The sequence below is a fragment of the Naumovozyma dairenensis genome, chromosome 7 (assembly GCF_000227115.2).
Source record: "Naumovozyma dairenensis CBS 421 chromosome 7, complete genome".
NCBI lineage: Eukaryota > Fungi > Ascomycota > Saccharomycetes > Saccharomycetales > Saccharomycetaceae > Naumovozyma > Naumovozyma dairenensis.
The window spans coordinates 1,041,563-1,055,377 of NC_016485.2; the positions used below are offsets into that span (position 1 = coordinate 1,041,563).

Consider the following 13,815-nt stretch of genomic DNA (forward strand, 5'->3'; position numbering starts at 1 on the left):
AGAAAAGTCACAAAGGTACCTCATTATGTATTGTTGATATATTCTTTGCCTTTATTGCATGTTTTCTTATACTTCGAGCATTCAGCAAATCGTTTTGTTTGAACTTATCAATACCTTCTCGTAATGAATTTACTAAACCGGATTTTAAATGTCTTTTAGCTACTCGTTCTTCAATGAGCTTTTCATCGCTATCTATATTCCATACCAAGACTGCTCCTGTTTCCATTAAAACGGGATAGATTTTGGACCAATTTTCTTGATCGTATAATAAATATAATCCTTCAAAGATTAATATTCTAGTATCATTAGATATACAAATATCTCCCCTAGTTGGATCCCCGAGAGCATGATCAAAGCCAGAAACACATATCTCTGGAACATTATCGATAAATGTAGAGGCAATTTCTTCCATTATGTTTTCTTCCATATCGTTCCTATCCTTGCGAGGAGGACTTATAATGCATGTCTTACCTAGTAATCGACACAATTCAAGATAATTATTACTATCGAAAGTTGGAGGAGATCCACGTCTCTTATGTGCTTGTTTAGGATCTTTAAATTCATCTAGGCATGCCTTTGATAAATGGAAACCGTCCATTGGAATAATTTGTGCAATGTTGCCGCTTTTATTTGCATCATCATTGTTCTGCTTATTTTTTGAGCTTCGTACTTGGATTGAATTTGGTAGACCACCTCTTCCTATAACCAGCGTTTCATCTTGATTAATTGAATACTTGACCGGTCTAAACTCTAAATCCTCGACTAAACGTTTTGAAATTCCATCACAAGCGGTAAGCTCTTTTTTCAAATCTGGATCGATTTCTGGAATATCTGACAGTAAATCTATATTCTCTGTCGAATGATTGAAGCTTGGTTTCACAGAAGGATGTGATTCCAAATAAGCATTGTAATCATTGTTTAATTCATTAGCTAACCTTGTTGCTATGGTGGATTTCCCTGAACCAGGTGGACCGACAATGACGATAGCAATTCTATAATTTGTAGTTATTTTTTGTTTCAAAAACTCGAGGATTTCTCCTTTTAATTGAGCAATATCAACCATTGGTTAAAGAGTTGGCAGCAATTGAGATCACGTTCTTTGTGGGATTGTACATTTACCAGGGCTCTCTTCAAAAAGCCAATTGTCTTGCTTGTTTAATCAATAATTTACTTTACGTATAAGGTTCTCGACATAACGTTAGGGCGGCGAGGTAACATAAAATATCAGTTCTTTTAACACCTGATATATTCTCATACGGTTAACAAAAGACATATTTGACAGTTCAAAAGTAGGCATTACTCAGAAAGACAAATCAAGAGAGGTTGCAATGAAGTTTTGCACAACATTATTTGGGTCTTTGCTGATTCTAATACAAATCGCTCAAGCTGCCAAAAATAACGTGAAACATGTTACATCGATAGATCAATTCTATAATATTTGTAACAACGCAAATGGATCCTACACCATGGTCAAATACTACACGACGTGGTGTCATCATTGTAAGAGGCTAGGTCCCATCTATGAAGAATTGAGTGATTTATACAAGAATGTGGAAGGTGATGATAACGTTACATTTTTGAATGTGAATTGTGAAATATTCGGTTCAACTCTATGTGTTGATTTACCAGGGTTCCCCATTATCAATTTGATTAAACCATTGGATAAGCCTCTCAATATTAAAGAGTTTGATTGGAATTCTCTATCATTTTTTGAAAGGATATGGAAGAGAATTTATGATAAACTTTATTTGAAAAACCCATATTGGCAAATTGACCCTGATAGAATTGTTAAATATCAAGGCAGAAGAGATGTTGAGCCATTAGATAACTTTATCAAAACTGTTAAGGCTAAGGATGAACTATCGAAGAAAGTGAGTTCCATTTTAAATCCAAATTATCATTGTTCAGATGCCGATCTGTTCTGCAAAGAGGGTAAAATCTATTTACTTGAATTTTTAGAACAACTCGACCATAGTAAACAGAATGGGGATAAAAGAGATGCTATCTTCAAGGAAAGAATGAAGTTAGAAAACATCATTAGGAATAATGAAAAGAGTGTGGATAAAGACACATTACAGGTAATCAAATTGAAACTCGAACTATTGAACACATATGAAGATACTATACAGGATGTACAACATGATGAATTATGAGGGGGGATTCAGCCTCGACTGATATGATGCAGAAACCATAATTATATATCTATAAAAAATCTGTATGATTTAAATAATTCAATTTTTCTTCACTAGTACTACTTGATAGGGCTTAGTAAATGATAAGATACATTTTCATCCAGCTATAATATATATAATACAAACAATCACTCCTTCAATGTACATGGACCCTAGAAAATTTATCCAGATGTCTGTCTCTTTTCTCTTGCGTGTATCATACTCCAGCCCATTAACAGATAACTATTCGCGGGTTCTTTAATAATTCGAGGAATATGGTATATCCAATAAGGGTCCTTACTTTACTTAACAGAATAAGATTCTTGGGAGGTTACGCAATGAAAAAGGTAAAAGAAAGGGTCGAAATATGTACATAAAATTGTACAAGAGGAGAACCATCACAGAATTGCAGATGAAAGCTGGTTCCATATGATAGCACGTTCTCAATCACTATTATTCATACCGAAACACACTGTCTCGATGTCTTCCAAAACATCTTCATTACCAACACCATTATCATCTTTCCTAAGGACTAAATTTTATTTCGAAAAGGGTCAAATTGAAATAATAGATACACCGACTAATTTCTATAATACATTGAAATTCAAGATATCTACTGCGGAAAGAAGAATATTCTTAGCTTCATTATATTTAGGTAAAACTGAAAATGAATTTATAGAATGCATTTCCACCGCAATGACTAGAAATCCTCAATTGAAACTTTATTTCCTAATCGATGGACTAAGAGGTACAAGAGAATCTCCTGATTTATGTTCTGCTTCCATGTTGGCTAAATTAGATAAGCAATTTGGGGATAGAGTCGATCTGAGATTGTATAGGACCCCTAAATTCATTGGTTGGAAGAAATTGATCCCCAAGAGATTTAATGAAGGTATTGGATTACAGCATATGAAAATATATGGATTCGATGATGAAGTTATTCTTTCAGGAGCGAACCTTTCAAACGATTATTTCACAGATAGACAAGATCGTTATTACCTGTTTAAATCATGTCCAGCTTTTGCAAGTTATTACTTTAAATTACAACAATTAGTAAGTTCTATAAGTTATCGAATCCAATATTCATCATCAGAACAAGAAAAATATAAGTTATCATGGCCTCAAACAAATCTAATAAAGAAACCAGCTACGTTACTTACAAAACATCATTTTGTACAAAAAACATCTAAGGCATTAACTGAATTCCTTTATCCGGATTCAACATCAGCTGGGCAACAACAGCAACAACAATTATCCAAACCTGAATTAGATTGTCCAACGGTTGTATATCCAATCTCACAATTTACACCTCTATACCCACATAACAAAGACCAATCCACCGAGAAACCAACCATAATCAAATTACTACAATCAAAATCTACAAAAAAGCCATGGCTATTCACAGCAGGATATTTCAATATTCATTCAGATTTGAAACGTACCCTACTGGAAACACCAACGAAAGATTCACTCATAATAACTGCATCGCCAAAAGCAAATGGATTCTATAAATCAAAGGGCGCATCAGGAATGTTACCAGATGCATACCTTTATTTATCATATAAATTCTTAAAGGCCATACCTAAGATGAGACGAGAGGATATACGTCTTAAAGAATGGCAGAATGGGATTGCAAATACTCCCGGTGGATGGTCATATCATGCCAAAGGGATATGGTTTATGGAAAAGGATACGCGTACGAATACAAATACGAATGGGTATATACCTTATTTGACTATTATTGGGTCTTCTAATTATACAAGACGATCTTATTCTTTGGATTTGGAAACTAATTGTGTTATATTTACTAAAGATGAATCATTACAGTTGGAAATGAAGAAGGAGTTAGATAAGTTGTTGATGAATACTAAAGAAGTTACTTTAAATGATTTTAAAAATGATAAGGAAAGACATGTTAGTAAGAGAGTGAAATTGGCAACTAATATTTTCGGTAAAAGGCTATGAATGAAAGAAAGAAAGAAGGAAGAAAAGATGTTATCTTGATTGAGTTTAAATAAATAGTCTATACGTAGACCCAAGTCTATTACCATATGTCTACGTTCCCATATATATATATATATATATGTATATTCTTTTTGAGCATGCAAATTACTGTATCTAAAATAATGATGATGACCCTTTACCCTTTGGTAAATAATTTTTTGAATGTATATATAAGAATTGGGCTTGATAAAGGATGAATAATAATGATAGCAATTGGAAGCAGATAACAAATATTGGTTTGAAATTAAAAGGCCATTTCCAGAATGGAAGATCTTGTTCCGAGAAAAGATTTGTTGTTGATAAAATGTAATAAATCAGTAGATATGTCACATTACTTAACGTGTTAAGTATAACAAATTTAGATGATAATCCTGTTGTTGATAATCCCATCCAATTTAAAGATATTTGAGGGATAAATTTGAAAGTCAGGAAGAAATTACCTATTATCCATAAGTAATTGATATGATCTAAATAGAAGATACCAAATTTACCGGAATCTTCGATTGGCAGGTTCAAACATGAACATGCAAAAGTGAACACTGTAAATACAGGAAAGATAATAATGAGAACGGTGGATGTCGAAGAGATGCCTTGATGTATATGTTTTGTAGTTCTGTAATGATACAATTGACGGAATATAAGTAGGTCACAATATACCATCAAAATATCTTTCAATAAGAGTAGGATAGATATTGGGATATCATGTGGATTGGAATAAAATAGAGGATACCTATTGGCCAACTGTCGTCTTACCAAAGGTGAATATTTGTAATTTATTGAACAATAGAGGGATATGAGATGACCCAGTATATCATATAGATAAAGATCATAAGATAGGCCATAAATAGACCTGTGAATCCTATTGTATCGTTTCTGGTACAGAATGGAACTTACTGAAAGTATGCCACATAGTAACTGTAAGATTGTAGGTATAATCATCAGTTCATTACTATTGCTTACAGGAGATACTGTAACAGAAGATAATACCCTATGCAGAATCAACAATTTCTCGAAGGTCCAGTCCCAGAGAGTGAATGATGAAACTTTTATTGTTTCTTACTGTTTCTTTAAACTCATTACAGATGATTGATTGATGGATGTATGGATGACACAGTTGCCCACCTATGTACTAAATTTCAAAAATTCGGAACATTTTCCCAAAAATTCGAACAACACATCCATTTTCGACAATTTACTACAGTTCAGTTCAATTCCATTAACGCTAATATTAGAAATTAAAGTAGTGCATATTGGAGAATAAAGGTAAACGCAGAATTACATACTCAAGTCGACTATAAAGTTTAGTTATCGTATCTGCTTCCTCCCGCGATTTCCTTTGGCATACAAGACAAATATATATACAGAACAATTGAAACATCATGGAAAAGATTGATCAGTTGAAGCAACTATATCAAGTTAATTTGGATAAAGTGACGCCACATTACAAAGAAAGATGGGCAGTATTAATTGCTCTAAATGTTTTATTTCTTCTACGTATCGTAATGGCGCAAGGTTGGTACGTGGTATGCTATGCGTTAGGGTTATTCCAATTGAATCAATTTTTAGCATTCTTGACACCTAAATTTGATATGTCATTACAACAAGATGAAGCTAATAAAGAATTAGAAGCAGGTGAAAGAGCCGATGATTTTAAACCATTTATTAGAAGATTACCTGAATTTAAATTTTGGTATAATTCAATGAGAGCTACTTTGATTAGTTTGGTTTTAAGTTTGATCAGAATCGTGGACATTCCTGTCTTTTGGCCAATCTTATTGATGTATTTCCTTGTTTTATTCTTTTTGACAATGAGGAAACAAATTCAACATATGATCAAATATAAATACGTCCCATTAGATATTGGTAAGAAGAAATATTCTAATTCAAAATAGTTGAAAAATACTAGGATAGGGGAAGAAAAGAAAGGGAAGGAGCGATGTGCAGTTGCAGTTTAAATTGTGTACGCAAGCTACGTGTGTTAAATGGCCAGAAATGGACTATGTATATGTATGTATGTATGTATGTGTGTATGTATGCACAGACATCGTAGGAAAATCAGATTATCCAGCTATGTATATCTGTTCATAACATATAAAATAAGAGACCATGTATATTTACTAAGATAACAAACATGGACCAAGACAAGAAGATAAAATGGATTTTTTTTACAGACACTTCGTTGAAAACATGTCAGGCTGAAGAGCCCAACGTTCTTCCATTATTCTCATGCCATGCCCTGCAAACGTACATCGGTAGACTATCGTATTCTTGATTATTAATGGCGACGGCACCTCTTATTATTGAAAACTGGGTGTCGGTGCACGGATGGTGTCACTAATTAGTTCAAGAAAAAAGTGTCCATAATAAAAGAGGTGATGATCTTGAGACATCGACTCTTATATATATATATATATATATCTATGTAAGACCCTAAGAAGGGAAGCATATGCACAATGAGCGATGTAATCTGTTATTTACTTGATTCTTTAATTGATTGAAAAATAATCAACAAGAAAAGAAAAATAATAACTAATAAAAAAAATGAAAGTTGTTAGTATTAATAAAGGTGTTACTGAAAAGGCACCCACAGTGATCACATTAGTTCCGGAAAACAAAGAAGATTTATTTACTGTATATCAAATTGTTGATAAAGATGATGAAGTTATCTTTAAAAAATTATTCACCTCTAAGAATGAAGATGCAAAGAAGAATAATACAGATTTAGTGAATTTGAAATTGAAAATTCTTTCCAATGAATTCGATATGAGAGATGAATATTTAAGGTATAAAGGTATCACCGTCATTGATCAGACAGGTGTGGCCAATATTGATATCCCCATTGGTAAATTCTTAAGTTTCAATATTGTTTATACCCATCCTATAACTATTTATAAGCATCATTTTAATAAATATGCTGAAAAATTATTAAAGGAAGCATGTGCTGAAGAAAATAAATCTGATACAGCTGCAGTTGTATTACAAGAAGGTATATCTCATGTTTGCCTCTTAACTAGTTCATCAACAATAATGAAACAAAAAATTGAATTTACTATGCCGAAGAAGAAAAGTGCTACAGATATTGCTAAATTTGATGTCAAGACTGAAAGTTTCTATAAGGCAACTTATGAAGCTATGAAGAAGAATTTCGATTTTGATGAATTGAAAATGATTATATTATGTTCACCAGGATTTTATGCAAAGACCTTATTGGAAAAAGTTCTTAAATATGCTGAAGAGGAACAAAATAATTCAATCTTAGATAATCAAATGATTTTTTTCGTTGCTCATTGTTCCACGGGGTATTTACAAGGTATTTCTGAAGTATTGAAAAATCCTGAATATGCATCTAAATTGGAAGATACTAAATTTTCAAAATTTGCAGTTATTATGGATGGTTTTTTGAAACATTTGGATGACGATGATGATAGAGCATGGTATGGTAGAAGAGAGATATTTAGAGCTTGTTCCATGAATGCTATTGAAACGTTACTTATTACCGATACGAAATTGAGATCGGATAATATTGCTACAAGAGAAAAATATCTGGATTTATTAGATGATGTAGAAAAAGATGGTGGCAAAGTTGCCATCTTTAGTACTTTGCATACTACAGGTGAAGAATTAGATAGACTTTCTGGATTAGCCTGTATTTTGAAATATCCGATAGCTAATTTAGATGAAGGGTTTGATAGTGAAGATGAAGGTGATAATGAAGAAGAAGATAACGAAGCAAAGAAACAAAAATTAAAAGAAATTGAAACTTCTGCGTAAAACAATTGTAATACCACCTCACTTGTTATAAAACATTCAAATTATGATAGCATTAAGGGACCGGGATATGTCTTCCTGAAGTCTCGCGGGAATGGTGATACGGCTTCTGTGGACCGTACTATGTACTTAAGTCATTCCATTGCTCTGGAATACTAGAACGGAATATTCATCCATTATTGAAGTGCCTGAAACTTTAACATCACCTGATATTTATTTTCATTGAGTTTCCTGGAAGATTTGTCTTTACTAGTAGGATATATAGGCATGCCTCAAAAGTTCTGAGATAAAATATTTTGCATTTACTCACTTATACCACTAGTTTATATATTTACATAATGATATATCATCTTTTATTTTAATCGAAAATGATTATGTGTATTTATATTATACCGCTGCTGTCGGCAATGACTATTTGTACTAACCACAACGGTATTATTTATTTATTTGTTTGCTGCTATTTTATTACTTTACATGTATATATATACGGTATATAATATACCTGAGTTTTGGGATATTTAGCCGCCCAAGTCTTGACAAATACGGGTAACCCACACGAACGCTAACGAGAAATCCAACTTGGGAATGAGATCGATTTTATGAATATACTATACCTTACATGTAGGTTCTATGAAGTAAAAAGGGAAAAAATAGTAAGGGAAAGAATACAATACCCAAAGGAGGACATAAGGGCTACCAAGAGTAAAGAAGATGCCTCACAAATATATGTGCATATCAAATACATTCTTTTATCATCTTTCCCCAGTGAATTCTAGGCTGCTACAAAAGATGAATGGCTCAATGATTACGAGGACGCTTAGTAGTAATACCAGTTTAACGGTCCCCATCATTGGAGTTCCCAAAGTTGATGCACAAATAGATACTGGCTCAATAATTGGGCAATGGTTAAGAAAGAAACTTTTCGGTGAGGAAAATGGAAGTTCAAATGGAAGAGGGGGTATTAGTATTGATACGGGGATCTTGAAAGCTGTTCCTAAAAAGAAAGTGTCTCATCAAAAGAAGAGACAAAGATTATATGCTCCAGGTAGTAAACAAGTGAAAATGATTAATAATTTAAATAAATGTCCATCTTGTGGTCATTATAAAAGAGCGCATACGCTTTGTATGTATTGTGTTGGTGAAATTCGTAGAATTTGGAATAGTCAAACAAGGAAACCTTATGAAGAACCACCTCAAGAAAGGGAATTAAGTGATGTAGATAAGAGGATTTTATACCCAGGTAAGAAATTAACTAAAGATAAGCAGAAATTACTTGACAGGGATTCTTATTTAGAACGTAGAATGAGAACTTTATCGGTTGAAAAGAAAAAGTAAACGACAAGAAAAATAATGAGGTACTTCTATTTTATAAGTATTCATATGCTCCACCAACTTTTTGGGATATACTTTTAACCACACCTATAGTCGATATATATAGATATACCGTATATACCGAAACTCTGTAAATAAATGACACAAAAGACTTGGTATTACAGTCAGTCTCTTCTCGTAATTAGTAATTATTGATTATATTAACAGTACAAAGTTTAGCTAAATAAATAGAGACTGAGTAAATAAAAAAAACAAATAGAGACTATATATAAAGTTAAACAGATACAGGGTAGCGGGAAAAATATATGGAACTCTTCATATGTACTTTTCGTTCTCCCTTCTTAGTCTTTCAAATTATTTCTTTTTCCATCAAAGAGTAGTATCATTTTCCGCTCTACTCATTATTATTTTAATTCTAATTTTTAATTTTTTAGGGAGGAAAAATAAAAATTCGTTTTAAGATCCTCTTACATCACCACACAACAAGACATTAAACCTTCATCTTTCTTTTCCTCTTTCTTTTCTTCAGTCTTAGCTGCTGGAGCTGCTGTAGTTCTCTTAGCGGTAGTTGTAGTCTTCTTTTCAACTGGTTTCTTTTCAGCGGCACCCTTATTCGTAGTTTTAGCCTTTGCATCTGCAGTACCGACAGATGAAGGGAATTTCTTTGCAGCTTCATAAAAAGTTTTACCTTGAATTTCAGCGATTCTTAATTCCAATTCAGAAGCTTGTCTAGAACCATCAGCACCTGCCAAAGTACCAGCCCCCCATGGGGACCCACCATGAACTTCTTCAACGTTTGATAATTCAGCAAATACATCTCTATACCCTAATGGTACGTAAATGATCCCATGATGAACCAAATAAGAAAGACAATTCTTAACGGTACTTTCTTGACCACCCCCATAACCAGAAGTACTAACGAAGAAACCTGCCACTTTACCATTTAAAGTACCTTGAGCCCACATGGCACCAGTTTTATCCCAAAATGATGACCATTGAGCAGGCATTGTACCGAATCTAGTTGGGACACCGAATAAGAATGCATCATATTCTCCCATGATTTGTTCTGTAGCTACGGGGATATCATCTGGTTTTGCTGGAGCGTTCATTTGTTCAAGGACTTCATCTGGTAATGTTTCTTCTACTCTGAAAAGGTCAGCTTTACCACCAGCAGATTCAACACCCTTTTGGATGGATCTTGCTAGGGTGGTTATGTGGCCGTATGTAGAATATGTAATAATTGCAACTTTGACCATTTGTTTTTGTTTTTGTTTTCTTTTAATATTTGAGCTGTGTTACTCACTAGGTTAATTAGTTTAAAGCTAATGACTGTTGATGATAGTGATTAGATTTTTACTGAACCAGTTGCTATGCGTTACAAGAAAGAACAAAAGACAAGGAGAAACAAGTTAGTTCGAGGAGCTTACCAAATACGTGAAAGAGAGAAATCCAATAAAAGTGAAGTTTATATAGTTTGACCACGTAAAAAAGGGAGTTCTAGGTTTTCTCGAGGATTTCTCGAGGATTTCTCGAGGATTACGCAAGGCAAAGCAGAAGGGAATCTATCTCGATAAGGTAATAAACACCTACATACGTACTCTTACCCGGTATTACTAAATAAGAAATGATAGAAATACATAAATAATATCTTTATAATAGAAAATAAAAAAGGCGTGCGTACGTACGTACGTAAAGTAATCAGTACACACTGTGCAGTGGGCGTGGCATGGCGTTGTTGTTGCTTCTTGCCTGGGCGAAAAAAAATGGTCGTTCTTTTCCTTTCCTTTCTTAGGGAGGGGGGGGTAGAGGGCGGTGGGCAGGCGGGCAGGCGGGCTCTTTATTAAACTTCCTCCTTGGTGTCGGTGCAGGTTATTCTACTTACATTTTGGGGCTAATCAGAAGCTTGGCTTATAAGGGGCCGATGGCGACCCACCTTGCAACTACTAGGGTTAGGACTAGGGCTAGGACTAGGGCCAGTAGATGACAAACATGTAATATATGTACGTAGAATATGTCTTTTCTCCTAGGGACCAAACTGTTTTCTTGAAAGCGCAGCGCAGCTCAGGTGGACTGAAATCAGAGTTGTTTTCTTTCCCCTTATTAATTTTTGACTAAGAAAGCAAAGAAAGAATAGATAGCATTATGTGTTACCCGTGGCGGTGGAAAATGAACTGAAATTCAAAACGGTAAGGGGATACGGATGAAGATGCGAACGCGGCTATCGGACACAAATTTATTTATTCCCCAGTCACCATTATATATTCTTCTGTCATCATCATCATATGGAATTATTCTTGTTATAGATTATTGACGAACTATGCGCTGGCGATATATTTCAATAGGATAGACATTCATTAAATTATATAGAAAATATAAAGGATTCGTAAATATAACGTTAGATAGGGAGTAGAGAGAAAAAAAAATATGATTTTTATGTGTGTACGTGAGGGATTTGAAGAATGTAGGGTCATGAAAAATCGATGATGGACGAATAAGTATCGAGGGGAAAAGAATATGGATGACTAGTCATTAAAAAATTAGAGTAACAGATAAGAAAGAAAATAAATAGAAAAATACTTCTATCTATTTAGAACTTGACTCAATTTTTTTCACTAATTCCATGTATTTTTCCGTAGAAAAGGATTTTGGTCTTTCAATTGGTGCACCAACAGCTCTATCGATGATTAATTGTGGTAATACACCAAACGCTCTAGAGACACCAAATAAAACAGTGTAGAAAGAGGCTTCACTCAACCCGTAGTATTGTAATAAGACACCAGAATGAGAATCAACATTTGGCCATGGATTCTTAGTCTTACCATGTTTCGTTAAGACCTTTGGTGCCACTTCATAAATCTTGGATACTAAAGTAAATAACTCATAATCTGGGAAATGTTTCAATGCAAATTCACGTTGTGCCATATAACGTGGATCAGTCTTTCTTAAGACAGCATGACCATAACCTGGCACAACTCTACCTGAATTCAAAGTATCCCATAAATATTTCTCAATGGTCTCAGTGGAATAATCACCTTTAACTTCTTCTCTTAATTTAAATAACCATTCTAATACTTCTTGATTAGCACGACCATGTAATGGACCAGCTAATCCATTCAAACCTGCAGCCAATGATAAATAAGGACTTGATAATGCAGACCCAACAAGATGAGTAGTATGAGCTGAGACGTTACCACCTTCATGATCAGAATGAATGGTTAAATATAATCTCATCAATTCAATGAAATCTTTGTTTGAATACCCCATTAAATTAGCTAAATTCTTACCATAATCTGCTTGAGCATCAAATTGACCTAATTTACCATCTTTAAAGACGTTTCTATAAATCTTTGCAGCAATATTTGGTAATTTACCCAAAAGATCCAATGAATCTTCAAAAGTATAACTCCAATAATCCTTCTTAGAGACACCTTGAGCATAAGCTTTAGCAAATTTAGATTCACTTTCTAAAGCAGTCACAGCCATTGAAAATTGAGCCATAGGATGTAAATGTTTTGGTAAATTATCCAACAATTGAACTACATGATCAGGTAATTCACTTCTAGAAGCCAAATCAGCACTTAAGGCGTTTACTTGATTTAAAGTTGGAATTTCACCAGTTAATAATAGCCAAAATAAACCTTCAGGTAATGGTTCATCATTAATCTTTGGTAATTGATTTTGAATTTCAGGAATGGTACGACCTCTAAATTTAATACCTTCTTCTGGATCTAATACAGAACCTTCCCAAACTATACCTTTGATACCACGCATACCACCGTATGCTTGTTCTAATAGAACTTCACCAATGACAGTTTTACCATGTTCCTTTTTAAATTTCTTGATTTCTTCCGCTTTGGCAGGGATTATGTTGGCGAATGTTTCCTTTAATGTTCTTTCTGGAGAAGCAGTGGTATATAAACGTGGTAAAAGATATATGGAGGATCTTTGACGAGAGAGGAGAGTTCTTGCTTGAGTTGATAATATTGAGCTAGACATGATGATTTATCGGTTTTTTATTTTTTTGCCGATGTTTAGTTATCTTAATGAATAATTGCAATTTTTTGGGTCTTTTTTGCGAATGATATAATAATACAAATTTGATAAATTATCAGTTCTTCTGATTTGTATGTAATTTATGTGCAAATTGTAACCTGTAGGTTAGTTGGTTTGGTTAGGGATGTATTTTCTGTGACCAAAAAAAAGAAAGCTTTAGAAGAACCTTTAAAATAAAAATTACGGAGGAATATAATTGGACAAGCGGAGACAGATTTAAGGGAACGGAAGTAAGCAAGTTTATTTGAATGTACTAGAAAACAGATCATTCAAATATATATATATATATATTCATATATTCAGGTGGTAGATTCGCTAGGAGATATACACAGTCTGGGTATCTAAGCTAATCGAATAGCTACGCAGGCTTGTAAAACTCGAGCATTGGTGTAATGGCTTGTGCGTACTTGCGTATGTAGGTTCGATGTCTATCCAGGAATCATACGTAGTTAGTTACTTATTTACTCTTTCGATCAAGTTACCGAAG

The 13,815-nt window shown here is 33.8% G+C and overlaps 9 protein-coding genes across 9 annotated transcripts; 5 read left to right on the top strand and 4 right to left on the bottom strand.

Moving 5' to 3' along the window:
- Nucleotides 1-7: 7 nt before the first annotated feature.
- On the bottom strand, nucleotides 8-1,063 carry YFH7 (Yfh7p; the record flags this gene model as incomplete). Its single annotated transcript, XM_003980045.1, has 1 exon — nucleotides 8-1,063. The coding sequence occupies one exon, from the start codon at nucleotides 1,061-1,063 to the stop codon at nucleotides 8-10; it is 1,056 nt and encodes a 351-aa protein (XP_003980094.1).
- Nucleotides 1,064-1,328: 265 nt separating this feature from the next.
- MPD2 (protein disulfide isomerase MPD2) lies at nucleotides 1,329-2,153 on the top strand (the record flags this gene model as incomplete). The annotated part of the gene is made up of 1 exon (XM_003980046.1): nucleotides 1,329-2,153. The coding sequence occupies one exon, from the start codon at nucleotides 1,329-1,331 to the stop codon at nucleotides 2,151-2,153; it is 825 nt and encodes a 274-aa protein (XP_003980095.1).
- Nucleotides 2,154-2,600: 447 nt separating this feature from the next.
- Nucleotides 2,601-4,136, top strand: PGS1 (CDP-diacylglycerol--glycerol-3-phosphate 3-phosphatidyltransferase; the record flags this gene model as incomplete). Its single annotated transcript, XM_003980047.1, has 1 exon — nucleotides 2,601-4,136. One exon carries the CDS (start codon nucleotides 2,601-2,603, stop codon nucleotides 4,134-4,136), a length of 1,536 nt encoding a protein of 511 aa, XP_003980096.1.
- Nucleotides 4,137-4,289: 153 nt separating this feature from the next.
- On the bottom strand, nucleotides 4,290-5,114 carry NDAI0G04360 (uncharacterized protein; the record flags this gene model as incomplete). The annotated part of the gene is made up of 1 exon (XM_003980048.1): nucleotides 4,290-5,114. One exon carries the CDS (start codon nucleotides 5,112-5,114, stop codon nucleotides 4,290-4,292), a length of 825 nt encoding a protein of 274 aa, XP_003980097.1.
- Nucleotides 5,115-5,554: 440 nt separating this feature from the next.
- RER1 (protein retrieval receptor) lies at nucleotides 5,555-6,067 on the top strand (the record flags this gene model as incomplete). The annotated part of the gene is made up of 1 exon (XM_003980049.1): nucleotides 5,555-6,067. The coding sequence occupies one exon, from the start codon at nucleotides 5,555-5,557 to the stop codon at nucleotides 6,065-6,067; it is 513 nt and encodes a 170-aa protein (XP_003980098.1).
- A 649-nt stretch (nucleotides 6,068-6,716) lies between these two features.
- NDAI0G04380 (uncharacterized protein) lies at nucleotides 6,717-7,946 on the top strand (the record flags this gene model as incomplete). The annotated part of the gene is made up of 1 exon (XM_003980050.1): nucleotides 6,717-7,946. The coding sequence occupies one exon, from the start codon at nucleotides 6,717-6,719 to the stop codon at nucleotides 7,944-7,946; it is 1,230 nt and encodes a 409-aa protein (XP_003980099.1).
- Nucleotides 7,947-8,654: 708 nt separating this feature from the next.
- Nucleotides 8,655-9,278, top strand: MRPL32 (mitochondrial 54S ribosomal protein bL32m; the record flags this gene model as incomplete). Its single annotated transcript, XM_003980051.1, has 1 exon — nucleotides 8,655-9,278. The coding sequence occupies one exon, from the start codon at nucleotides 8,655-8,657 to the stop codon at nucleotides 9,276-9,278; it is 624 nt and encodes a 207-aa protein (XP_003980100.1).
- Nucleotides 9,279-9,742: 464 nt separating this feature from the next.
- YCP4 (flavodoxin-like fold family protein) lies at nucleotides 9,743-10,531 on the bottom strand (the record flags this gene model as incomplete). Its single annotated transcript, XM_003980052.1, has 1 exon — nucleotides 9,743-10,531. The coding sequence occupies one exon, from the start codon at nucleotides 10,529-10,531 to the stop codon at nucleotides 9,743-9,745; it is 789 nt and encodes a 262-aa protein (XP_003980101.1).
- Nucleotides 10,532-11,858: 1,327 nt separating this feature from the next.
- On the bottom strand, nucleotides 11,859-13,271 carry CIT2 (citrate (Si)-synthase CIT2; the record flags this gene model as incomplete). Its single annotated transcript, XM_003980053.1, has 1 exon — nucleotides 11,859-13,271. The coding sequence occupies one exon, from the start codon at nucleotides 13,269-13,271 to the stop codon at nucleotides 11,859-11,861; it is 1,413 nt and encodes a 470-aa protein (XP_003980102.1).
- Nucleotides 13,272-13,815: the final 544 nt, after the last annotated feature.